A 26,113-nucleotide genomic window follows, 5' to 3' on the forward strand; every position below is an offset into this window, starting at 1 on the left:
GCGCACCCATCTGTTCCAGGATACACGGCTTTACGATACATCCGATAGGGTGGGCAATGGTATTTTCCAAAAAAAGAGCACAAAAGGGGAAAAGAGTAAGCCCCTGAGTGGATCTGTTTCATGATACATTCGTAGTTCAGACTAAGGACATTTACTGAAGGTCGATTAATGAGAATAAGGTTGTTTTGAGGAACTTAAGTGTTGGAAGCAGGATGATGGAAAATAACCAAAGTGCCCCCTTATTCAGTGCCCTCCTGAGCCTGGCCCAGCCGTGTCATCTCATTTGTCTCTGTTCAGTCACTAAATTATGTCCAGCTGTTTGCAGCCCCATGAACTGCAGCATGCCAGGCTTCCCTATCCTTCACTATCTCCCGGAGTTTGCCCAAACTCATGTCCACTGAGTCAACCATACCATCCTACCGTCTCCCCGTTCTCCTCCTGCCCTTAATCATTCCCAGCATCAGGGTCTTTTCTAATGAGTCATCTCATCGAATCCTCATGACTCCCCCACGGCTGATGCTAACTATAACATCCCATTTTACAGGGAGGAAACTGAGGCTCAAAGGTAAGTAACCTCACACATGGCACAGCAAGAAAGCGGCTGAGACAGAACCCGCCCTGGGATCGGCCTGGCTCTAGCCTGCCATCCACACCGCCTTCCTCTCCAGTGTGGCGGCTGCAGTTTTATTCCAGCTTGAGCAGCCAACTTATAGCTGCATCTCTTGTGATCATACAAAAACACAAGCTGTAGCCGGGAATTGTTTTCACAGTCCTTGTTCACACAAATTCTGGTGTTTGAAAGGAGTCAGGTGGCAATTTCTCTAAAGTTGAATTGTTACCAACAGTCAACAAATGCTCGCATCTCTTTTTTCTTTACAAATATTTAATACAAGTCAGGCAAGAAGCACACAACACTCACAATATCTGCTAAAACCCACCAAAATGCAGTACAATTGTGACCGTACCTTGGCTTGTTTTTGCCCAGCCAGCCAGAGGGTCCTGGAGTGACGGCCCAGCAGAGGACCCTAGGGTTTCACAGAGCCAGGTCCCCAGGGCTGGACGATGGCTCTGCACACTGGCCTCCAGGAACGGAATCACCCAGTCTCAAAAGTCCAGCCAGGTCTGAGCTTGCTTCCAACCCCCTCAGTCTGTGACTCATTCACTTCAGGGCCAGCACAAACAAAACAAACCAACTCAAATCATACCTGACAAGTTAGGGTCTCCATATAGAACACGTTTAATTGAGTTGCCTTCCCATTATACTTTTTAAACAGTTAAAGGTGCATTTTCGGGGTTTTTATAAGGTGCATTTTCTTAACAAGCAGTTTGAGTGAGACACTTTATGAGAACGCATGCTGCTAGAAAGAGATGGCCGATTTGAGAACCACTGCGATAGGAAACAGGGGCTTGAAATTTCCACAGGGCCAGTCCTAAATCGAGAAAACTCTGTCTTTCAAATACAGGAAAAACGGCCTAAATTCTATGAGTGAGCAGCACTTGAGCCTGGAAGTTTCTGGAAGGTGCTGGAAACGACTGCTGACTTGTCCATACGGGACTCAGAATTCTTCCTAAAGGAACAGCCTTACTGCCAGCGATCTGAGCGTTTAGAAAGGGGCTGGGTTCATCCTGGGGAACCCAAAGTCCTGAAGTTTGAGAGCCAAAGGCCTCCTGTAGAGGGACAAAGAGGAAGGCAGGTCTCAAGCAGAGCTGCCTCCCCCCACCAAACCTGCACCCCTACCATGACGGTAAAAAGCCTGAGAGGGGGCAAGTCTGCTTTCTGAAACAGCCATAGGGCTGGGCTCTGCTACAGCCCCTGCTCGCTCACCCTGCTCACTAAAGGATGTGCCTGGGTGCCAGGAAGCCAGAAGTTTTGATTTAAAAGAAGAGAAAAGAAAAAAAGGACTGAGAGAGAAAGAATTCCAGGGATGAATGAGCCCACAGCTTTCCCTGGGAAAATAAAAGCTTCCCACCAGCTGGCTGAGACTGTCATTAGGACGGTGGTGGAATTTCAGCCCCTTCCCCATGCTGTATTTTCCCCAGTTACTCTGTAAATTGAATGTAAAAGCATCTGAACAATCAGAGGCACATTGTCTTCAGTGCAGAAGCGGAATGTAACATTGTCACGCTTTCCTCGAACATGAAAAAGACACTGACCCGCACGGGGATGTTCCCCCGACTGTGGGTCTGCCCATCTTGTTTGCATCTGTCTCTACCTACACGTTGACGTCCACCAGCATCAATACTTCTTAGAGACGTTACGTTCCTAGTGTGGCTGCCTAATTTTGTCAAGCATCCAGTTTGAACACACTGGCTCTAAATAAATGCTTCCTCGTGATGACGATGACTACGATCCCAGCAGTGGTGCCAAGGCTGAGGACCTAGAACTCAGTTGGGGTTGGGGTGGAAATCTGTGAACACTCAGGATCTGAGGAGGGTGGAATCAAACAGCCCTAGAATGCTTGGTTTCTCCTAGTCTCCACCTCCACCCCAGGACCAGAATCTACCTTTTCACCCTTCAAGGTCCAGTTTCAGGACTTTTCCTTTATAAAGCCTCTCAAGTCCTGCTCAGGGTTTCCTCCTCCCAAATCTGAACCCTTTCAGGTAGTGCAGAAACTTGAAACTGACAAGGGGTGACCTATGACATTGTCTGTCTTATTATTATCTGTGTATCACACACAATAGTAACACACACACACATAAATATACATGTGTTACACACGTATATACACATATACCAAGCAAACCAAAGAGACCTCGCCTGCCTCTCCAGAGTGACAGAAGATTCAAGATTGTCAGTGAAGCAAACCAAACAGTCTCTCCCCATAATCGTATTGACAGGATATCAGCTGAGTCCGGCTGGCGGGAAGGGTGTATACACAGATATACACATACACATATATACAATACACCCACATGTATATATATGCCATAAATATGAAATACACATATATATGTGCACAGAGGTGCCTGGCGAGCTACATATGGAATGTATGGGGTTGCAAGAGAGTTGGACGTGACTCAGCGACTAAACAACAACAATAATTTTATATATATATTTATATATATATTCCATCTCTGTAGCTGAATAATTAACTCCTTGCAGGCAAAAGCTGAGCTCTGAATTTGCCTCTATGCCTTCAACAGAGCTTAGCATGGTGCTGAATACTTCATAAACATTCAGTGAATATTTCTTGACTCTGAACAAATCCCAAGAAATTAGTAGAGTTCACTCTGAAAGTCATGTTGAGTGAAACAATAATGGAATCAGACTCATTGGTGAACATCTTTTGACTGCCTGTGCTACAGATACATAACCAATCTGGGTCGTCACTTATTAGCTAATCATGCATTGTGGCCAAAAAGAGCTCAGGACTGGAGGCCAGGTGATGTAAGTCTCACCCCACTTTGGTGAGCAGGTCAGGGTAGCGCCTTGGGCAAGTCTCTTCCCTCCTCTGAGCCTTAAGATCCTCAAAAAAAAGAATTGGACTAGATGGCTGTAAGCCTCCTTCCAGCCCCCAAATGATGTGATTCTGTAACTCTATCTTACAAACGCATGCACTTCTTATTTGTGACATAAACCCCCACAGAAAAACAAAGTCAGTGATAAATTATGAAAAAATCGGGTGCCGTGATCATTTGCACTCTCTAAGGATGCTCAATTCAATAAATTCCATCCCTGTACCGCGCCTGCCTCTCTAGGGCAACGGAAGATTCAAGGCTGTCAGCGAAGCAAACCAAACAGTCTCTCCCCATAATTGTATTGACAGGATATCAGCTGAGTTCGGCTGGCAGGAAGGGCGAACCCTGACAGGTTCTGTGAAGGAGCCTTCAAGGCTATTGGAGCAGGATCCTATGTTGAGTCACAGAGTTCTGGCGGAATGAGAATCAAGGAGGGAGAAGCTGGCTTCTTTCTCTATTTAATTTTATTCTTCCCAGAGAATCACATTTGAAGGAAAACTGGCTCACATCACTTTATACAATAGAATAGGAGCCCTTTCTAGTGGAAAATATTTACATCTTCTTGGGGGCCACAGGAAAACACGGGGTTGATTCAACCAGCCCCACTCAATAGCCAGTTGGCTTGGTTTTAAATGAGGCAAACAGTTGCTGAGCATTTGCTGATAAAATATCTCTTGGATGTCTGAGGTTTTCACTTTTCACTTGGTTACGGTGGCATCTTGCAGACACATTCTTGAATAGCTGATATGTGTGCGTCCCCGTAAATTCCATGGGTGTGAAACAGCACCGTTGTGTTTGTTCAAGGCAATGTGTCTGCATTTTAAATGAAAAAAAAGCCCTGATCCTATTCACTGGAGAAAACAATCTGAGCAATAACACCCCCAGTTTCGGGGGAGTAAATGACTATAGCTATGGTGTTACATTCTCCCAATATAGATACAGCCTTCAGGTTCAGAGTGAGACAAAACCCAAATATATCTCAGTTCCAATCATCCTCCGGGCAGAGGGCACTCCTGCCTCTGCTGCACACAGTGAGAAAGCGCACAGAAAGGAGGGTCTGAAAATCTGCGTTCGTGAAACTGACATGCCACAGGGAAGAAATCCATAAGCCATGCCTCAACAGAAAGTTCAGTAATATATTATTTTTGAAAAGATTTTTTTTTAAGGCTCCACCATTTTGGATACTTTCAATCTTCTCCTTTCCTTGAGAGCTGAAACCCTCCCTCCCCAAGTTTTTTCATAATTTAAATTTTCTTTAAAATACAGGAAGCTGTTTGGAGTTTGAAGTGGTAAGAGGAGAGCTGTGCTGGGAGCCAGTGAACGTCGCTTCTATCCTGAGTCCTGCCAGAACCTTGCACAGAGAGCCCACCACGCAGCCTCAGCACACCCAGGAGAAGGTAACAGTCAAGGTTACTCCTTGGGCTCAGGGTTTCTGCAGCTTTGACTTAGGTCAGGTTTTGATAGAAAATCTGGCAGCAGAGGTCAGTATTGAAATGTGGGCAAAATCTTAACTGCTTCTGAAAGTACCTTCAGTTCAGTTCAGTTCAGTTCAGTTCAGTCGCTCTGTCGTGTCCGACTCTTCGCGACCCCATGGACTGCAGCACACCAGGCCTCCCTGTCCATCACCAACTCCTGGAGTTTACTCCTACTCATGTCCATCCAGTCGGTGATGCCATCCAACCATCTCATCCTCTATCTGTACCTTAGGGCCCATTAAAAACTGGAGGGAGGAAAGAAAGAAGTCCAGCTGCCCCGAGACAAGCTGGGCACAGTCACCAGGACGCCCCCTGCCGCTCGAGCCCCGTCCCTGCTGGCTCTGTGTCTCAGGCCCTGAAGACAGAACCGCCACCCGTAGGCCACTGACTCCTGTACATTTTCCAGCCCAAAGCTCAGGTTCAGGAATTGGGACTGAATGTCTGGAAGCTGTGCAGCTAGCGCCATCCAGAGGCCAAATGCTGTCCTTCTGGATACGCAGTACAAGCAAAAGGGAAAAGGTACAGGATTTTTTACCTAGAGATGTATGCTTGTTGCTGTTGCATGTTGCTTGTTGCTTGTTGCTGTTGTTCAGCTGTTGCTAAGCTGTGTCCAACTTTTTTGCAATCCCATGGACTGTAGCCTGCCAGGCTCCTCTGTCCCTGGGATTTCCCAGGTAAGAATACTGGAGTGGGCTGCCATTTCCTTCTCCAGGGGATCTTCCTTCGTTCCTAGGGAGGGAACCTTTGTCTCCTGCTTGGCAGGTGGATTCTTTGTCACTGAGCCACCTGGGAATACATGTCATACACATGCATATTGTATATACATACATGCGTACGCACATATATGCAAAACATACGTGTATGTGTGTGTGTGCATGCTAAGTCATTTCAGTCGTGTCCAGCTCTTTGTGACCTATGGACTGTGGCTTGCTATTCTTCTCTGTCCATAAAATTCTCCAGGCAAGAATACTGGAGTAGACTGCCATGCCCTCCTCCAGGGGATCTTCCCAAGCCAGGGACTGAACCTGTTTCCTACATCTGCCTGCATTGGCAGGCGGGCTCTTTACCACAGTGCCCCCTGTATATCTACACATATACCTGTATTATATATGTGTCTCTATGTATATATGGTAGCTTGGGACGGGTATCACACACTATTAATTCGCCATAGAGAATAACTCCATCATGTTGTCTGTCCATTTTGTACTGAAGTAGGAAGGTGTTGGCCCATCAGTAACTGCTTGAGTGAAAGCAATGATCAGAGGCGGGGATGTTGATGTTCTCTTGATCCCAGAATGTCTGATCTTGATCTCATCTGTGGGAGGCACCTGTCCTCTGAGAGTGACTATTCTCACTCTCAGGTGAAGAACTTTGCTTCACTTTGGGTGGCCAAAGAAGGGGAGCATATTAGATGGATGAATGTCCAGTGAAACAAGCCAGCTTCTCCCAGCTGCTGGCCCAGGAACATAACGATAGTTTGAAGAAGGCAAGAGGAGAAAGTCAAGGTTTTCAAAGGAGCCAATTAACTCAGCTCATCTTACTACGATGTTAAGATAGCCTAGGTTCCCTGTACCAAAAACAAACAAACAAACAACAACCAAAACCTCTGGGCTCTGAGCAGCTCCTGGCGTTCAGATAAATAATTGCTACTGAATCCACGGTTATCACCTGCGCCTTCCACCTCCGGCGTCTGGGGAGCTGCGCGCATTTTTAAAGGCACACTGCCCTCCAGTGGCGTAAGGTAAAATTGCATGACCTGCTTTCCTAGCGCCAAATTTCAACTTGACTTTCCTGGCGCCCTCATCCCGGGAAGGCGCGTGGATGCCGCGGCGTTGGGTGATCACTAGTCTGCAAACGTGACTAACGCGAGCGGGCTTGCGATCAAAGGGGAGGCGAACTCTTTGGAAACTGCGCCTCCCTCTCGCCGTTGCCTGTGGGCCCCCTATGGCAGAGAGTTCTGCGCTTTTTGGCGGTGGGTGTGGGGACGATGCTTCGGGTCGTAATTTTGCATAAGAGTATGACCGGGTGGAAATTAACACGGAAGTGATGCTTTCAGGATAGATACAGAACCCTCGTACACAATAGCAGCCCAGGCGTGCAGGAGGATTGAGGGAGGAGGCCTGCGCCCTGGGAGGGCTGGCAGGTGGTAAGGACAACCAGTCTGTCACCCCTTGGGTTCATTCTGGGCGAATACATAGGCGAACAGCAGCCGCCAACGTGGAGGGCTTACCGCGCGCGTGTCGGCGGTCCCGCAGGGATTACCTTATGCGATCTGCCCGATCACTCCCTTGAAAGAGTTCCATTTTCGACCCACTTTGAGGATGAGGAAACTAAGGCTCAGCGAGACTACGCGGCCTGCCACTGACCTCACCAAGGCCGAGGGACGGGGGGGTTCCAGGTCTGTCTGAACCAGAGCTGGAGCTTCCAACGCCACGCTCGGGCGGGAGCGGTGGGACCCGGGCAAAACAGGTGGAAACCCGCGACCCCGCGGATGTCCAGTGAGGGGACGAGCGCAAAGGGGCCGGTGGGTGTGGGGCGGGCCTCACCTTGACGATGAGCGGGTTCTGAAACATGGAATCCCGCACGACCCCCAGCCTCTCGTTCTCCATGCCCGGCCGGATGTCGGCCACGGTCAGGGGCCGCCGCGGGGGTGGGCAGATCTGGCTGACGGTGCGGCGGACCGGCGGCTTCTTCTTCTTCCATCGCGTGAGGTCCTGGCAGGAGTTCCTAGCCTCTGGCATCCTGGGGGGTGGCTGGGAGTCGGCCGGCCCGCTGGATTCAGCGCGCTTTCCAGCTTGGGGGAGGGCAGCCGCGGAGCTCTGAGCAGGTGAGCCCCCAATCCCGGGACGCACCACCTAGGCCCCGGGGTAGGCTCGGACGCCGGGCTCCATCCGGAGGGAGGCGTGCCCACCTCGCGCTCCCCCACCTCCTTGCGAGGAGAGCTAAGACCCACAAAAACCCCTCTGTAGGTTTATGAGAGCGTCTTCTGGGAGCCTCGCTATGGATTTGAAAAGGGGAGAAAATCATGACCACCCCTTAAGGAAAAATGGAACCGCCCGTCTCCGTGGCGACGGGACGCCAACGGCGCTGCAACAGAGCAGGTTGATTGACTTACAGGAAACTTACTGGCGGCCACCTAATTGGACCTGTTTCTGACTTTTCTTACTCGAGGAAAACTCAGGAATCACCACTGGGCTATGAATCTACGTGAAGTCTACACAGATTTTAAAAGCGACGGATTTCTAGAGGACCACTTACACCTGATTTCCAAGTTAAAACACTCCCCTCCACTCTCCACCCCATCCCATTTTTCCCAGCGCCCCTCCCCTGTCTCCATCCCACCCCCCCCCCCCCCGCCCCGTTCCCTCGACACACACACACACCCACACACACACACACACACACACAACCCCAGGGCAGGCTGCTATGCGTTTCAGGATGAAATAGAAATTTGCATTCTAGGACTGATGTTACCGCTAATCTCAAATTAGTCGCCTTCTTGAGTCCTCTGTTTTCTTCTGTGAAATGGGTAGTGAGGAAAGTCTAGAGTTGAATGAAATCAATGGTACCCAACTTTGTGCAACAGAATAAAGAGAAGTTGAAAAATACAGACTCACTGAATCACAATATCTGGAAATGGGTTCTAGGAATCTGCATTTTAATACTCCTTCCCTTTCGGATTTTTCCCCTTTTTTTAAGTTCAAAGCTACAGAAACTTTGAAAGAAGAGTGCAATGAAAATCTGTGTAGACTTCACCTAGATTCATTCAGTTCAGTCGCTCAGTCACGCCCGATTCTTTGTGACCCCATGGACTGCAGTACTCCCGGCTTCCCTGTCCATCATCAGCTCCCAGGGCTTGCTCAGACTCGTGTCCTTTGAGTTGGTGATGCCATACAACCATCTTGTCCTCTGTCATCCCCTTCTCCTCCTGCCTTCAATCTTGCCCAGCATCAGGGTCTTTTCCAGTGAATCAGTTCTTTTCATCAGGTGGCCAAAGTACTGGAGTTTCAGCTTCAGCATCAGTCCTTCCAATGAATATTCAGCACTGATTTCCTTTAGGATTGACTGGTTAGATATCCTTGCAGTCCAAGGGACTCTCAAGAGTCTTCTCCAACACCACAGTTCAAAAGCATCGATTCTTTGGCACTCAGCTGTCTTTATGGTTCAACTCGCACATCCATATGTGACTACTGGAAAAACCATAGCTTTGACTGGATGGACCTTTGTTGGCAAAGTAATGCCTCTTACATTTTAATATGCTGTCTAGGTTGGTCATAGCTTTTCTTTCAAGGAGCAAGCGTCTTCTAATTTCATGGCTGCAGTCACCATCTGCAAGGCCTAGATTCACTGGTCCTTAGTATTTGCCTATTTTCTTTCACACACACATACTGCTGAATCATTTTGAAAATATCTGCAGATAGTATCATGCATTTGTGCTAAGTCGCTCAGTTGTGTCCGATTCTTTGCGACCCAATGGACTGTAGCCCACCAGGCTCCTCTGTCCATGGGGCAAGAATACTGGAGCAGGTTGCCATGCCCTCCTCCAGGGGGACAGTATCATATTTGACCTTAAATACATGTATCTGCCAAGAATAAGGACGTTCTCTTATAGAATGCTGTTATGTCTATGGATTTTAATGTGATACAGTGGTAGCTCAGAGGGTAAAGAATCTGACTGCAATGCCGGAGACTTGTGTTTGTTCGATCTCTGGATCAGGAAGATCCCCTGGAGAAGGGAATAGCAACCCACTCCAGAATTCATGCCCATCCATGGCTAGACCATGGGGTTGAAAGCAGTTGGACATGAGTGAGCGACTAACACACTATGCAGTCCGTGTGCAAAGTTGGGAATCTGCACTTTTTAAGAGCTTCCTAGTAACTGCTGCACTGTTTTGGGAACCACTAGCCTGGATGTTTGGTCTGCCTTCTAGTTTCAGCCTTCTGTGGGGTCATTCACTCATCATTATCACCTGCATTAAATGTGCAAGTATCTACAAGGCTCTGGGTAAGGGGTTCACCACAGAGTTAGTTGCACAGACAACAAACCTGCCCTCAGGCCTTTCCCACCAACAGTGGACAACACCAGCACTGCATTTCCAGGGCAAGCCGGAATCCCAGCTGCTCATCCAAGGCCTGGAACAGCCTTCGAGCATGGTGTGTATGTATGATTCAGGCTTACGGTTTCTCTAGTCTACTTTGCTTTCAGGTTTTCACATATATGTACATTATGCACTTAAAAAAATATTTGTTTGGCTGTGCCAGGTCTTAGTCATGGCACTGGAATCTTTAGTTACAGTACGTGGAATCTCTAGCTGCTGGCATGTGAACTCTTAGTTGCAGCATGTGGGATCTACTTCCCTATGGATGGAACCAGAGCCCCCTGCGTTGGAAGTGCAGTTTTTAGTGCCTGGACCACAAAGGAAGTCCCTCCTGTTCATTTTTTAATCAAAGCTGCTTGGCAGCTCAAACAGAGAAGGTCAAATGGTACAGCAAGGGCTAGGCTCCTGGAGTAATGGAAGGATCACAGGTTTTAATCCTAGCTGGGGGCAATATAAGTCCACTGGGACAAGTTACACGAAGCTCTAGCTTTCTCAGCCCCAAGGTAAGGCTGATATCACCTAATAAAGATTCCTACAACAGGGGGTTGTTATAGGATTCAATGAGAAGTCTCGTCGCTGGTGTGATTATGCTCACTGTGTAATAAGGCTAAAAAGTTTGCGTGGCATGCATTCTGTCTTTGACTTGACCTGCTTAAAACTTTATTTTTAATCATGAACTATGTTTCTTCAGGACACAGCGGAAATGGAAGAATCGGAATAGATATTCGAGGCTTCTTCTAGCTCTAACTTTCACAGAAGTTCAACGTGCATCAGACCCTGCACCGGTTCACCGCTGCCAAGCCCTGAGGTCACCTCCCACCACTCTCCCCTGGTTTTCACGGTGCCCCCGCTGCCCTGGCCTTCCTTCAGTTCCTCCAGCAACCAAGCTCAGGGACTCCGGATTTCTTCCCAGCCTGGAACACTCTACCATCTCGATTTTCGTTCATCTTTTTCGTTTCAAACTCAACTGTCACTCGTCAAAGAGTCTTCTAACCTAGCACTCACTGACCCCAGTCGTTCTCCATCACATTGCCCTGTTTTCTTCTCCTTGGAGGGGGATCTGAATTATTTTGGTTGATCTGTTTGTTCTCTGGCTTCCTCGGGTAACCTTCACCTTCTTGTTCACTCCTGGACTGTAGCTCAGTTCAGTTCAGTCGCTCAGTCAAGTCTGACTCTTTGTGACCCCATGAATTGCCAGGCCTCCCTGTCCATCACTAAAGCCTGGGGTTCACTCAGACTCAGGTCCATCGAGTCAGTGATGCCATCCAGCCATCTCATTCTCGGTTGTCCCCTTCTCCTCCTGGCCCCAATCCCTCCCAGCATCAGAGTCTTTTCCAATGAGTCAACTCTTCGCATGAGGTGGCCAAGGTACTGGAGTTTCAGCTTTAGCATCATTCCTTCCAAAGAAATCCCAGGACTGATCTCCTTTAGGATGGACTGGTTGAATCTCCTTGCAGTCCAAGTGACTCTCAAGAGTCTTCTCCAACACCACAGTTCAATGTAGATGGACCTCAGCAAAAAACCGTTGAATACATGGCAGTGTAGGCATGAACCAGCAAGTCGGCGGAAGAGCTCTGGCGTCCCACTTTCTCCCCTGCCCTGCGTGTGCGTGCCTGCTTGCCCTGTGCATGCATGCTAAGTCGCTTCAGTTGTGTCCGACTCTGAGACCCTATGGACCGTATCCCGCCAGGCTCCTCTGTCCATGGCAATTCTCCAGGCAAGAATACTGGTGGGTGGCCATGCCTTCCTCCAGGGAATCTTCCCCAACCCAGGGATCGAACCGTTGTCTCTAGAGTCTCCCTCATCTCCTGCATTGGAGGGCAGGTTCTTTACCAAGAGCGCCACCTGGGAAGCCCCTCCCCTGACCCACCCAACTCCCAAAGATCGCAGTAGAAAACAAAACACGCAGAAAACAACGGCCTAAGAATCACAGATGGTGACTGCAGCCAGGAGATTAAAAGACGCTTACTCCTTGGAAGAAAATTTATGGCCAATCTAGATAGCATATTGCAAAGCAGAGACATTACTTGGCCAACAAAGGTCCGTCTACTCAAGGCCATGGTTTTTCCAGGGGTCATGTATGGATGTGAGAGTTGGACTGTGAAGAAAGCTGAGCGCCGAAGAATTGATGCTTTTGAACTGTGGTGTTGGAGAAGACTCTTGAGAGTCCCTTGGACTGCAAGGAGATCCAACCAGTCCATTCTGAAGGAGATCAACCCTAGGATTTCTTTGGCAGGAATGATGCTAAAGCTGAAGCTCCAGTAGTTTGGGCACCTCATGCGAAGAGTTGACTCATTGAAAAAGACTTTGATGCTGGGAGGGATTGGGGGCAGGAGGAGAAGGGGACGACAGAGGATGAGATGGCTGGATGGCATCACTGACTCGATGGACGTGAGTCTGAGTGAACTCCGGGAGTTGGTGATGGACAGGGAGGCCTGGCGTGCTGCGATTCATGGGGTCGCAAAGAGTCGGACACGACTGAGCCACTGAACTGAACTGAACTGAAGAATCACAGCCTGGAGCAGGCCAGCATGCTGTCATGGCAACGCGTTGCTGGAGGGCGGGACGGAAGTGACGCACGGCGATATCCGCTTCCACGACACCGGCACTTCCGGATTGGAAGGCAAGGGGACGACGCGTTTGGCCCGTAGGTGAGAGTGCTTTTCAGTTGTTCCGGTTTTTTTCCCCCAGTGATCGTATCTGAACCGAGCTGTTTATGGCCGCTTGTCCTCATCTCCGCAGAGGCCTGCGTTGGACCCAGGTCCCCAGGGATGGACGTGGTGCCTGTTTTCTCGCAGCCGCTCCAGGCCCTTCCACGCGGGAACTTTCGTTTTTTGTTTTTTTCCTTCCTATCAGCCCCGGAATGCCCATCCCGGGGCCGAGCGGGGTCTTCATGGAACCCCAGAGTGGGGAAGGAATCCAGGACCAGGCTTGGGCACGTCCCTGCAGGGCAGGAAGTGGTCTATTCCGAATATAAATAGGGATAAATGCATATCCAGGGAACCGTTTGGGAAACAAACAGGACGAGGAGACCGCAGCCCTTGGGTGGCCGGTTACGTCCCTCCGGAGCTAAGTGCCATCGGGGAAACAGCTGGATTGTTGAGAAACCCTGTAAGGAGGAAGCGGGACCCAGGAGGAATTAGAGGAAGTGATTTTCAAACTTAAGACTAGTTATAGAAAGGTAACGCAGAGGGGAAAGCATTCCTGGGAGAATGAGATGCTTTTGTAAATCCCCTGATAAAGATACATGGTATATTCTGGGGACTTAAAGAAGACAGGATGTCTGAAACCCACAGAAAAATGAGAGGTGGAGAGGTGGTCTTGGAGCAGACTAAATCATAAAGGGAATGGTAGATCTGTAAGGATTTGGGATTCTGTCTTAAGAATCATGGAGAGGCCATTAAAAAAAAAGGGGGGGGGGGTTTAGTGGGAAGTGACCCTGTATATAAAAGGTTGTGCTGAGTTCAAGAAACCAGAAGGAGCAACATACAAGGTATTTACCAAAAAGAAAGAAAGAAACAGATGGAAGGTAAACGAATATTTAAAAGAATTATCTGCTCTGTTCATTGTTATTAAGAGAGCTTGAGAGAATTCTCTGGTAGTCCAGTGGTTAGGACACCATGCTTGCACTGCAGGGGACACAGGTTTGATCCCTGATCAGGGTGGCTCAGCTGGTAAAGAGTCCACATGCAATGTGGGAGACCTGGGTTCAATTCCTGGGTTGGGAAGATCCCCTGGAGAAGGAAAAAGGCTACGCACTCCAGTATTCTGGCCTGGAGAATTCCATGGGTTGTATAATTCATGGGATCACAAGAGTTGGACGGGACTGAGCGACTTTCACTTTCAGGGAAGTAAGATCCCACAAGTTGTGTGGTTTGGCAAAAAAAAAAAAAAAAAAGAAATTTTGCTGTGAAGGGGAGGAAAGAGAATAGCTAGGTGGGACTTTGGGTTTGGAGGATAGTGGCATCCTTGTTTTTTGTTTTAAGTTAGAAAATAGTCTGAAGATTGTTGGACTTTGCTGGAAGGGATCCAGTGCAGGAGGCAGAAGGGGAGAGACTGGGTAGCTGATGGGTCACCGTCTCTCTGAGGAGGAGGAGGAGGAGGTTGGGACGCAGCACACAGGGAAGAAATGGTCTCTGACAGAAGAAACACTTCCTTTGCAGCAGCAAGAGGGGAGGAGAACAGGGAAATGCAGGCAAACATGTTAGATTTGGGGGGGACATATTTCTTAGCTAATGTGTGTAAGGGTGTGAGGTCAGAGGCAAGTTAATCTACTTCAGGTCGGGGTGAAGGATGAAATTTTGTAGCTTGTTGAGAGTTTGTGTGTGCTAAATCATTTCAGTCGTGTCCAACTCTTGTGACCCCATGGACTGTACCCTGCCAGGCTCCTCTATCCATGGGATTCTCCAGGCAAGAATACTGGAGTGGGTTGCCATGCCCTCCTCCAGGGGATCTTCCCAACCCAGGGATCGAACCGGTATCTCTTATATCTCCTGCATTGGTAGGTGGGTTCTTTACCACTAGCGCCACCTGGGAAGATTTGAAATAACCATTTCAAGAAGAGTAGGCAAGTGAGCCTTCCGGACACTGTTGTTCTCAGAAAATGTAAGAACACAAGCCACATGTGTCATTTAAAATTTCCTACGTTAAAAAAACATAAAAAGGAAAGAAAATTAGGAATGCACATACTGAACAATATCCAAACCATCATTTCATCGTGAAAGCAGTAAACAACAGTATGGGGGAGCTATTTCTCTGTCTGTTCCAAGTCTTTGAAATGCAGTGTGTATTTACGCTTAGACGCAGTTTGGCCTAACCACGTTTAAGCACTCAGCAGCTCGTGCGGCTCGTGGCTGCCGTATTGGACAGCGCAGAACTAGAGAGACAGGGCTCAGCTGCTGGTCACTGCTTGGGTCCCAGCTGTAGTCAGCAGCCAAGGGCTTAAAGCAGTGCCCATCTGCCCAGTTGTGAGTTTTTTCCTCCGAATGTTCTTAACAGTTCCAGGGCAACCAAAGAGAAGGCATTAATTCATTCTCAAAATGTATTTATTGGATTTCTCCTGTGAACCAGGCACTGTGCTAGACGCTGGGGTCTGGTGGTGGAAGAGACAGCCAAAGCCCGCTGGGCCTTCTCTGAACAGGCCATCGAGTTGTGGCCGTTACACTGCTTACAGCTGAGGTCTCAGAGAGTCAGAGATGGGTGTCCATGTATCTCTGAGTGACGCCAGGAAGAGAGGCCTCCACCAAAGCTGGTGCCTCCGTTGAAGGTATAATCGTGAGGCTGGGGATTTGGCTTTTAGTCTGATCAGTCCACATGTTTGTCATTCCCGGACCTTCCAGCTACACAATTCTTTTTTTTTCTAATTTATTTATATTTGGCTGCTGCAGGGGCTTTCTCTAGTTGTGGCGAGCAGGGGCTGCTCCTGGGTGCGGGGCACAGGCTTCTCACCGGGGGGCTTCTCTTGTTGCAGAGCAGAGCACAGGCTCTAGAGTGCAGGCCCAGTTGCTCCGCAGTGTGTGGGTTCTTCCTGGACCGGGGATTGAGTTCAGGTCCGCTGCCTTGGTGGGGGGACTCTTACCCTCTGGACCACCAGGAAAGCCCCACAACTCTTACAGCTTCCTTACTACCTGGGAAAAGTAGGCGCCTTCTGTAGAAAATGTGCTCAGCGTTCCGAATTGAAAGACCATTGATACAGAGAGATCTCCAGAATCTGTTGTTAAATGAAAATCGCAAAATGCAGATCATAAAATACAGACACCGTGTGAGGGGCTTCCCAGGTGGCGCCAGTGATAAAAACCCCGCCTGCCAACGCTGGAGACAGAGGAGATGCAGGCTGGATTCCTGGGTGGGGAAGATCCCCTGGAGGCGGGGACGACAGTCCAGTCCAGTGTTCTTGCCTGGAGAATCCCATGGATGGAGGAGCCTGGCGGGCTACAGTCCAGAGGGTCACAAAGAGCCAGACACAACCAAAGTGACTTAGCACTCACGCACCTTCTGTGTGAGAAAGGAGGAGGGATATGCATAGATTACTCTGATGTTTGAACCGTGTAAACATATTTCCTACTTACAGAGAAGTAAAATCTTAAAAATTGAAACCCAGAAGCGGTACAGAGCAAGGAAAGTTATGACATGTTTGTAAAATTATATTTTCAACCCTGTCTTTTGTGAAGTGGGCTTCCCTGGTGGCTCAGAGGTTAAAGCGTCTGCCTCCAATTCGGGAGACCCGGTTTTGATCCCTGGGTTGGGAAGATCCCCTGGAGAAGGAAATGGTAACCCACTCTGGTATTCTTGCCTGGAGAATCCCATGGACAGAGAAGCCTGGTAGGCTACAGTCCACGGGGTCGCAAAGAGTCGGACACGACTGAGCGACTTTAACTTCACCTTCACCTTCTGTGAAGTACATTTCTGTTCCTGTACTCAACCTCCAGAGTGCACGTGCTCTGTATAAGAAATGACTTGGGGGCCTTATTAAACTTCATTCCAACTGACTGCAGAACTTGGGCTCTTCTTTGACCCACTAATAAGGCCCATTCAGCCTCTTTCTCAAAGAGATAATCTTTTAGTTTGAGGTCAGTGGTTGCCTGCTGTCCTCGCTGTGAACCACAGCTGGGCTAAATGCTGTAAAAGAGAAGTAGTTTGCTGTGAAAGTATATTGTCTGGGGAATAGACAAAGCCCAAGGGATCAGGAAAACTTTCTTTTCTGTCTTTCTCTTTTGTAGATACTTAGTACATTTATATCCTTCATTTGCTTGTTTTTAACACAAGTGAAAGCAGCCTTTGCCCTTGTTCTGCCCCTTGCTTTATAAAGTGAACTATTTAAGGCATTCAAGTAAGCATAGACAAAAATATAACAAACACCCATGTACTCATCACTCCAGTTAAGAAATAAAAGACTACAGGGGCTTCCCTGGCAGTCCAGTGGTTAAGACTCTGCACTCCCACTGCAGGGACCAAGGGTGGATCCCTGGTTACAGAACTGAAATCCCACGTGCAGTCGTAGGGCGTGGCTTAAAAAAAAAAGGAAGAGAAAGAAAACTTTACAGATATGACAATTAGGATTGTCCCTAATCCCTGATTTGCCAGTTTACTGTGTTTATAGTTTTGCCACATATATATCCATTCAGAAAAGGTACATGAAACTGTTTTTGTGTTTTAAATGTAACATATATGGTTGTTATTTAGTCTGACTCTTTGCAAACCCATGGACCTTAGCCCACCAGGCTCCTCTGTCCATGGGATTTCCCAGGCAAGGATACTGGGTGGGTTGCCATTCCCTTCTCCAGGGGATCTTCCTGACCCAAGGATCAAACCTGCGTCTCTTGCTTAGCAAGTGGATTCTTTACCACTGAGCCACCTGGGAACCATAATGTGTATATTTTTTTACTGTAGTATACATGGTATCATAATGCATATGTTCTTTTAAAGTTTTCTTGAAGAAGCGATGTTCAAGCCAAGCTCTGAAAGATAAAAGGAGGCAGGAGGCAGGGAGGGGTGGGAGGCAGTGGAGAGCATCCTGGAGAGAGGAAATCGTGTTTCATCAGACTTTGAGCCAAGGAGAGGATTGGAGCATGTTTGGGGAGCCAAAGAAAGAAAAAGAAAAGGGCATGTTTGGCTGGAACACAAAAGAGAGGTGAAGAGGAGGGAGAACAAGGGCCTGATCACGCCACAGCATTGTTCTCAGCTAACTGGTTCTTTTTCCTATATCATAAAGGCAGTGGAAGCAGACAAGAGAATTATAGTGAGCTTGCTGTGCATTTGGAATAATAGGAAATTTGTAATCATGACTCCAGGCTTATCATTTGTCATGCAGTTTCATCTTTCTGTGATTTTGTTTTCTTTCCTCTGAGGCTAACGTATAAAATGCTCTGCAAAAATAAACTGTGTTGTTAAGTTCCCCTACAGGAGTAAAATGGAAGGAAAATCAAGCCGCTTGGAAACCCAAACTCCTGTTTTCGTGAAGAAAAAGGCTAAGCATTCTAAACATAAGGACAGACACCGGAGGCATTCCCAGGAGAGTTTCAGAGCCGCCCCCCTGGCAAGTGAGCAGCGCGACATAACGGAGAGTAAGAAAAAGAGAAAGGACAGACAGCGTCTCGTTTCCTCTCCTTTGAAGAAATCAGAAATCTGCGATGAGACCGAAATGGCCACACCTAAACCCAAAAAGAAGAAAAAGAGAAGAAAAAGTGCTTTGGGAGTCGACGAGGAAACAGGTGTTGCGTATGTCCTGGTGGATAAAGAAAATATTGAGAACACACCAAAGAATTTCAGGAGTGATGTGGATGTCGTTTACGTTGATGCAAGCAAGGAGCAGAAGTCGACAGAACAGCCTGAAGTAGATGAACCCCATTCAGTTCCCAAGCCACGTGAAAACACATCCGAGGAACTGCACGGTGAAGTTCAGAAGAAGAAGAAGAAGAAGAAGAAGAAGCATAAAAAACGTCAGAGGGAAGTTGAATCCTGGGACGCTGTCCAGGAAAGTCGGGGTGCAAGCATTGCCCTGCCCAGGGCTGCCTCCCAGGACAAGAAACCGCAGCCTCAAGTGGACCAAGAGGATGGAATCGTGCGACTCTCAGTGTCTGCAGGTCACAGCAAGTCCAGGAAAAGGAAGAGGAAGCATCCAGATCCCCCAGAATTCGAGGCCTTGGCTGCACCCGAGAGGGCTGAGCGCGTGTACTTGGAGGGATCCCGAGTGGCAGACGAGGTCGAGACTGCAGGAGCCAGTGAGGACTCCAGCGGCCTCAAGAAAAAGTCTAAGAAAAGGAAGCGAAGATCTCTTGAGAGCACCGTGGAGCCTGGTGATTTTTCAGTGCCCAGGAGGAACTCTGAGGACACGCCTCTTGATTCCCTGGAAGGTACCTTGGTTGAAGAAAGTGCGAAACCCAGGCCACACGAGAATCCCCAGGCCTGTTCCAAAAAGGTGCAGAGGTAACATGATGGTGTACGTCTTGTGTGTGAACCCTGCCTGTGACCTCTTTGTTCAGCCCAGCTATAGTGAGTGGTAGAAATCGTAAAGAGGTGGACCATCCGGGTATAGAGTGACGGGCAGAACTAACTGCGGAACTTGGCAGGGACCTTCCTTTCTTCGTGGATATAATGAGGCAGTTAGATTCTGTTTTCATTGAGAACTATTTTTTTTTTTTTAACTTTTTCTTTTGTATTCAGTTCAGTCTCTCACTCGTGTCCAACTCTTTGCGACCCCATGAACCACATCACGCCAGGCCTTCCTGTCTATCACCAACTCCCGGAGTCCACCCAAACCCATGTCCATCGAGTCGGTGATGCCATCCAACCATCTCACCTTCTGTCGTGCCCTTCTCCTCCTGCTCTCAATCTTTCCCAGCATCAGGGTCTTTTCAAATGAGTTAGCTTTTCACATCAGGTGGCCAAAGTATTGGGAGTTTCAGCTTCAACATCAGTCCCTCCAGTGAACACCCAGGACTGATCTCCTTTAGGATGGACCAATTGGATCTCCTTGCAATCCAAGGGATTCTCAAGAGTCTTCTCCAACACCACAGTTCAAAAGCATCAATTCTTCAGCGCTCAGCTTTCTCATAGTCCAACTCTCACATCCATACATGACCACTGGAAAAACCATAGCCTTGACTAGACGGACCTTTGTTGGCAAAGTAATGTCTCTGCTTTTAAATATGCTGTCTAAGTTGGTCATAACTTTCCTTCCAAGGAGTAAGCGTCTTTTAATTTCATGGCTGCAGTCACCATCTGCAGTGATTTTGGAGCCCAGAAAAATAGTCAGCTGCTGTTTCCACTGTTTCCCCATCTATTTACCATGAAGTGATGGGACCGGATGCCATGATCTAGTTTTCTGAATGTTGAGCTTTAAGCCAACTTTTTCACTCTCCTCTTTAACTTTCATCAAGAGGCTCTTTAGTTCTTCCCTTTCTGCTGTAAGGGTGGTGTCATCTGCATATCTGAGGTTATTGATATTTCTCTCAGCAGTCTTGATTCCAGCTTGTGTTTCCTCCAGCCCGGTATATCTCATGATGTACTCTGCATACAAGTTAAATAAACAAGGTAACAATATACAGCCTTGATGTACTCCTTTTCCTATTTGGAACCAGTCTGTTTGTTGTTCCGTGTCCAGTTCTAACTGTTGCTTCTTGACCTGCATACAGGTTTCTCAAGAGGCAGGTCAGGTGGTCTGGTAAGCCCATCTCTTTCAGAATTTTCCACAGTTTATTGTGATCCACACAGTCAAAGGCTTTGGCATAGTCAATAAAGCAGAAATAGATGTTTTTCTGGAACTCTCTTGCTTTTTCCATGATCCAGCGGATGTTTGCAATTTGATCTCTGGTTCCTCTGCCTTTTCTAAAACCAGCTTGAATATCTGGAAGTTCACGGTTCATGTATTGCTGAAGCCTGGCTTGGAGAATTTTGAGCATTACTTTACTAGCATGTGAGATGAGTGCAATTGTGCGATAGTTTGAGCATTCTTTGGTATTGTCTTTCTTTGGGATTGGAATGAAAACTGACCTTTTCCAGTCCTGTGGCCACTGCTGAGTTTTCCAAACTTGCTGGCATATTGAGTGCAGCACTTTCACAGCGTCATCTTTCAGGATTTGAAATAGCTCCACTGGAATTCCATCACCTCCACTAGCTTTGTTCGTAGTGATGCTTCTTAAGGCCCACTTGACTTCACATTCCAGGATGTCTGGCTCTAGGTGAGTGATCACACCATCATGATTATCTGGGTCGTGAAGATCTTTTTTGTACAGTTCTTCCGTGTATTCTTGCTGCCTCTTCTTAATATCTTCTGCTTCTGTTAGGTCCCTACCATTTATTTTGTATTGGGTATAGCCAATTAACAATGTTGTGATAGTTTCAGGTGAACAGTGAAGGGACTCAGCCCTTACATATACATGTATTCATTCTCCCCCAAATTACATGCCCCTCTCCCCCACCAGCCCGCCACCTCCAGGCTGCCACGTAACACTGGGCAGAGTTCCTTGTGCTATACAGTGGGTCCTTGTTGTTTATCCATTTTAAATACAACAGTGTGTACATGTCCATCCCAACCCAATAACTATTCCTTCCTCCCATCTGCCCCCCTCCCCCCCGCCCCGCCACCACAACCCTAAGTTCCTTCTTTAAGTCTCTGAGTCTCTGGCTCTGAAATTCTATGCATAAGTTTAAAAGGCATTTTAAGGCCCCCAAATTACCTTTGTCTATATGCCCATAGATAGGAGAAAGGATTAGAGAACTTAGAATGTTACTGGAGCAGGAAGAAAACTTGAATTAGGGTTCTCCTAATAAAAGAAGTTTAGATATTGTTATTTACATAGTTATCGTTTAAATGTGCTGGCTGATGAATAAATGCAGGAGTTTTCTTAAACCACTTTATCTGAGTTCCTGGCTCTTGGGACAGGTTTCCTCCCCATTTCCTTACCACTGACGTTCTTCTCTTTGCTGACTAGAAGATTGTCCTGGCTTGAAGCAGTTTCATACAGAAGCTGAATGGCCTGGGGCCCAGCTCACGCCATCCTCTGTGTCATCTCATCAGGACAGTTTAGATCGCTCATAGCGAGGCAGGAGTGTTCTGGGCCGTGGTTCTTGTGTTGAGCTGTGAGCCTGTGAAGACTGTTGACCCTTTGCTCAGACAAGCTCGTACAGCTTCGGTTTCGTCTTGTTTCAGTCACCTGAGCAGCTAGCTGATACAGTTGACTAAGAGTGGCTTTGGACAGCTGATTGAAAGTTTCTGGGGATGAATTAATGATCAAGACATAGAAAACTGTTTCTTTATACTGCAAAGGGGAGAAAATATGGCTGTTGTTAATTGCACTGAAATACTGAACTGAACTGAACTGAGTGGTAACTATGAAGACCCTAAATATTGACTTACCTAATTAACCATTTTTATAGAATGTAACTCATTGAAAGAGTCCCAGAGGTGTCTTGAAAATCCATGAGCGTAGAAGAGGGCCTGGTTTATTAGGAAGTCAATATCTGAAACAAGAAAGTTGAGAAACACTAATATAAGAAGCAGTACCTTGTGGAAATAGGGCTTAGGGCTGCGTGTTTACCTTCTTGTCAGCCCCAAAGGTGTATCAAATTGGTAAAGCTGTTCAATACATTAAAGAGTTCAGACATCATGGACTGAATCAACTGCAGGATCCCTGCAAGCTCTAATGTTGTCACCGTGTAAATGAGAGTCATTGTAAGAAAAGAATCTGAAAGCCACTGGGCATGTGACCCATCGAGGTTAATCAACCCAGTTTTTCTCCTTAGGTCAGAACCTACAAATGAAGACGAAAGCAATTTGGCTAAAGGTTCCGAAGCTAAATATTTATCTGAAGATTCGCGAGATTCCAACGATCCGGAGGTGGACTTGGAGTCTGCAGTGAAGCAGCTGCAGGAATTCATCCCCGACATCAAGGACAGGGCTGCCACCACAATCAAGCGGATGTACCGAGATGATCTGGGGCGGTTTAAAGAATTCAAAGCCCAGGGTGAGCTTGTGGACTGAGCTTGAATGTCGGTCAGATTTCTTTGCTACTAATATGTGTGTAAATTGCCCTGACCTCCTTTGTGCACAAGTTCCGCTTTATAGGTTTACAGGAAGCATCCCTTAGCTGCTTTCAGCTTCATCTCCTCCCAGAACCATCATCTGTGCTATAAAATTAGCAAAATGAAGTGCAATGGTTTTCCTCTTTTTTGACGCAAGTTTTGTTACGGGAGGTGAGGGAAGAACAAGGCTGAAAGAACCAGGTGAACACAGATTAAGCCTGGAAGATGTGGGGAAAGAGGTTAAGTGCCTAAGAGGCTGGGAAGGATGTACCAGTGAGATTAAACAAAAATAACTCGTTTCAAATATCATTGGCTTTGATGAGATGTAATTTCCAGGGTGTTAATTGGAGGGTGAGCTGGTGGTAGTTGCCATGGTTTCAAGCATCACCCGGCTTGGTCTCCTCCTTGATTTCACTGTTACAAAAACCTCTCAAAAAGCCTATTGGATTTCAGAATGAACTGCAAGCGTAGGGCTTCGTACTGCAAGTGAGTGGTATTTACTCATGGCTATCTGCCATGTGACACCCAGTGCTACTGGTTATTGAAAAAAGTGAAAAGGGGGCCGGTAGCCTTATAGAATTCATCATGTTGATAAGATTAGTTTTTTTTTTTAAATAGACAAACTAAGCAAGAACAATTCACTGAGCAATATGTATAGAAGGACGCCATTTTATTTCTGTATTCTATGTTGAAATTTTTATGAGTATGTATTTTATAAAAAGGTTTTAAAAATAAGTCTGGGACCTCCCTGGCGGTCCAGTGGTTAAGCCTCCTCACTTCCACTGCAGGGGGCACAGGTTCAATGCCTGGTTAGGAACTAAGATCCCACATGCCACGTGGCTTGGCCAAAAAATAAATAAGTCTAAGAATGGGAAGGTGTACTGTGTAACGCAGTCAGTAATAATGAGACTTAAGTGCTTGGAGTTATGACAAGGAATAGAACGTGAATCGCAGTGACCTTGACCCCTCCATCCCCCAAGGTCCACACACAGAATTTACATCGTGTTCACGTAGTGCAAGCCAATTGGCAGCACTGCTTTAGCGGACTGGGTGGCAGAGGAGAGTGAAGAGGGCTTCCTTTAAACTTCTGTTTCAATAGTTTGAATTTTTAATGTATATTACTCTTAATATTTCTTTAAAATAACTCTGTAAGAAGGGATTGATGCCAAAGCAGAGGTCACAGTGGAGTAGGGTGACCAGGGAGACTTGGGGAGGACAGTGTGGCTTGAGCTGAACTCTAGGGGAGCCGATGTCCAGGGCCCAGGCAGGGGCTGCTCCCTGACACGAGGGAGGGGCTGACAGACACTGTGTCATAAGTTGCTAAAGACTTAACATTGGTTTGCTCTCATTCACTGTTGACAGTTGTGTGCCTTTTTCTCCCACCCCCACCGCCCCCCAATCCTAGGTGTCACTATTAAATTTGGCAAGTTTTCCGTGAAGGAAAATAAGCAGTTGGAGAAGAATGTGCAAGAATTCCTGTCCCTGACGGGAATCGAGAACGCAGACAAGCTGCTGTACACAGACAGATACCCGGAGGAGAAGTCTGTGATCACTGACTTAAAGAGGAAATATGCGTTCAGAGTGCACATTGGTAAGTTTAGAACTGCGGGCTCTTTGAGCCTCCACAGCCTTCCAACCGTATATGGATAATCTCGCTGATCACTGAGCACAGGGTCTGGCCCACCCACTGCAGCAGCGCATGTTGGCTGCTGTGTTAACAGTCCTTTTACTGCCAGCCTGTACTTCCAGGGGTTTGGAGCGTGTTCACTAGTGCGTTGACAGATGTTGTAGCAAATGATCAGCTTCCAGGTTTCCTGCATGCTTCTGCTTCAGTCCTCTCCGACTCTGTGCTGCTTGGTAACAGTTACACTTTTGGTTTTTCTCACAGACCTGTACTGTGTTTTTGGTTTTGTTTTTGTTTTTTTGCATATACTGCAAAAAGCGCATCCCTCTGTGTGCCAGCATCTCCCAGGGTCTTTAAGTAGAGCCATGTGTGTGCTTTGAGCTGGGACCCTCGTCTTGGAGGTATCCTTGGAAAGTCAGAGAAGGTCATGAAGCAGTATAGGTTTGGACTGAAAAAAAATCTCTTGTGACCCCCCTGGTGGTCCAATGACTAAGACTTGGCGCTCCTAATTCAAGGGACCTGGGTTTGATCCCTGGTCAGGGAACTAGACCCCACATGCTGCAACTGAAAGAATTTCCATGCCACGACTAAGACCTGGTGGAGACAAATAAATAATAATAGTAAATCTCTCTTGAATTTAAAGAGGAGAATTTCTTAGGTTTTTGTCTGGAATGCACAAAGGAAAGCAGAACAGTCAGCCCCTGCTAGGGGACCATTTCATCTTTGGAGTGGAAAAGCAGGAAAAAGCTTATTGGCTTGGAGAAGTTCTTTGTTTTATCTTACAGAGAACTGCTGGCATGTGTCCTCCACCTCAGCTTCCCCTTCTCCCAATTCAGTGCCTTTGCCTCATGAGGTTCTTTTCATGAATTTAGGAGACCAGAAGCCAGAGAGCCTCCATACTGAGCATGTAGTTTTCAGAGACCATCAAGGAAATGGGATTTTGTATCAATATATCTGCTCCCCAAGACAGCTTCCTGCAGGACATAGGAAATCCTGGCCTCCACCTGGGGTCTAGGATCGCTCATGTAGTAAAAAGGGGCTCTTCTGGGTTTCTTTTATAATTGCAGCTGCATTCCCTGCCATACTCCCGGTGTCCCTCTGACCACCTCTGTTCTGGCTTCAGGTAAGGGCATTGCCCGGCCCTGGAAACTTGTATATTATCGAGCAAAGAAGATGTTCGATGTCAACAATTACAAAGGCAGGTAAGAAAAAACAGGAGCAGGACATTTTTCTCTGGTCTTTGTGATAATATAAGTCAAAGGGTCCACAACAAGATGGTGAAGATTCTTGTGTGCGAAACGAGGTGTGTTGCCATGTGTGTGTCTCCAAGGACCCTTTCAGGCGTCACCTCGTGAGTAAGTCTTCCTCAGTATCTCTCTCTAAACCCCTAGTTTGTCTACTTTTGTCTTAGCACGCGCCACACGCTGCCTCTTACTGTTCCTCATGAGGTTTTCTCGGTGGCCTCCCAAGCTGTAAGCTCCTTGGGAGCCCAGACGCTCTTTCTCAGTGCCGCGTGCCTGCAGCGCTGAGCTCAGTGCTTTGGGTTTCCAGTGAATATTGGAAGGTGGAGCTGAGCACGAGTAGGAGGTCATCCCCGCGTGATGCAGTTGCATCAGTGCAGAGAGTTTCATGGGGCGATGGCCAGTCTTTCCTCTCTTTTTTTCCTAAATAAAATACCCAATTATGGTCTGTTTCTAACACTCCAAATAAAACAAATGTAGATTGAGCCTCGGTTGTGGGTAAGCACTCTGCTTCAGGACAAAGGGATGAGCAGAAAAGCGTCAGTTCCCGCCCATGAGGTTCCAGATAGCCACCAAGGGCTCAAGCACTGGTCCCACCTCCAGGAGGCAGACAGTGTGAACCTATCAGGGCCATTGGGTCCTCCTTAGCGCCATGATTCTAAACCAAGACATATGTGCAATCAGATCTTAACA

At 47.4% G+C, this 26,113-nt stretch overlaps 2 protein-coding genes across 7 annotated transcripts in view; one reads left to right on the forward strand and one right to left on the reverse strand.

The window, feature by feature from the left end:
- Nucleotides 1-7,780, reverse strand: part of CFAP77 (cilia and flagella associated protein 77) — a 152,164-nt gene extending 144,384 nt beyond the window's left edge. Inside the window, exon 1 of the mRNA XM_069579988.1 lies at nucleotides 7,481-7,780. Coding sequence (XP_069436089.1) covers nucleotides 7,481-7,675 — 195 coding nt within the window. The 5' untranslated portion in view covers nucleotides 7,676-7,780. The remainder of the gene's footprint in view (nucleotides 1-7,480) is intronic.
- A 4,815-nt stretch (nucleotides 7,781-12,595) lies between these two features.
- TTF1 (transcription termination factor 1) overlaps nucleotides 12,596-26,113 on the forward strand; it is a 28,681-nt gene continuing 15,163 nt past the window's right edge. For 2 of the 6 annotated variants that reach the window (XR_011255080.1, XM_069579993.1), the window contains exons 1-5: nucleotides 12,620-12,684; nucleotides 17,925-18,958; nucleotides 22,277-22,497; nucleotides 23,961-24,146; nucleotides 25,303-25,381. Coding sequence is in view for 4 of the 6 variants with exons in the window: in XM_069579993.1 (XP_069436094.1) it covers nucleotides 17,943-18,958; nucleotides 22,277-22,497; nucleotides 23,961-24,146; nucleotides 25,303-25,381 (1,502 nt within the window). In the remaining 2 variants the exon portion in view is untranslated. Of the gene's footprint in view, nucleotides 13,563-17,924; nucleotides 18,959-22,276; nucleotides 22,498-23,960; nucleotides 24,147-25,302; nucleotides 25,382-26,113 lie in introns of all 6 variants that reach the window. The other 4 variants (XM_069579992.1, XM_069579989.1, XR_011255081.1 and 1 more) reach the window with 4 other exon arrangements.

Source organism: Ovis canadensis, chromosome 3, assembly GCF_042477335.2.
Source record: "Ovis canadensis isolate MfBH-ARS-UI-01 breed Bighorn chromosome 3, ARS-UI_OviCan_v2, whole genome shotgun sequence".
In the NCBI taxonomy this organism is placed as follows: domain Eukaryota; kingdom Metazoa; phylum Chordata; class Mammalia; order Artiodactyla; family Bovidae; genus Ovis; species Ovis canadensis.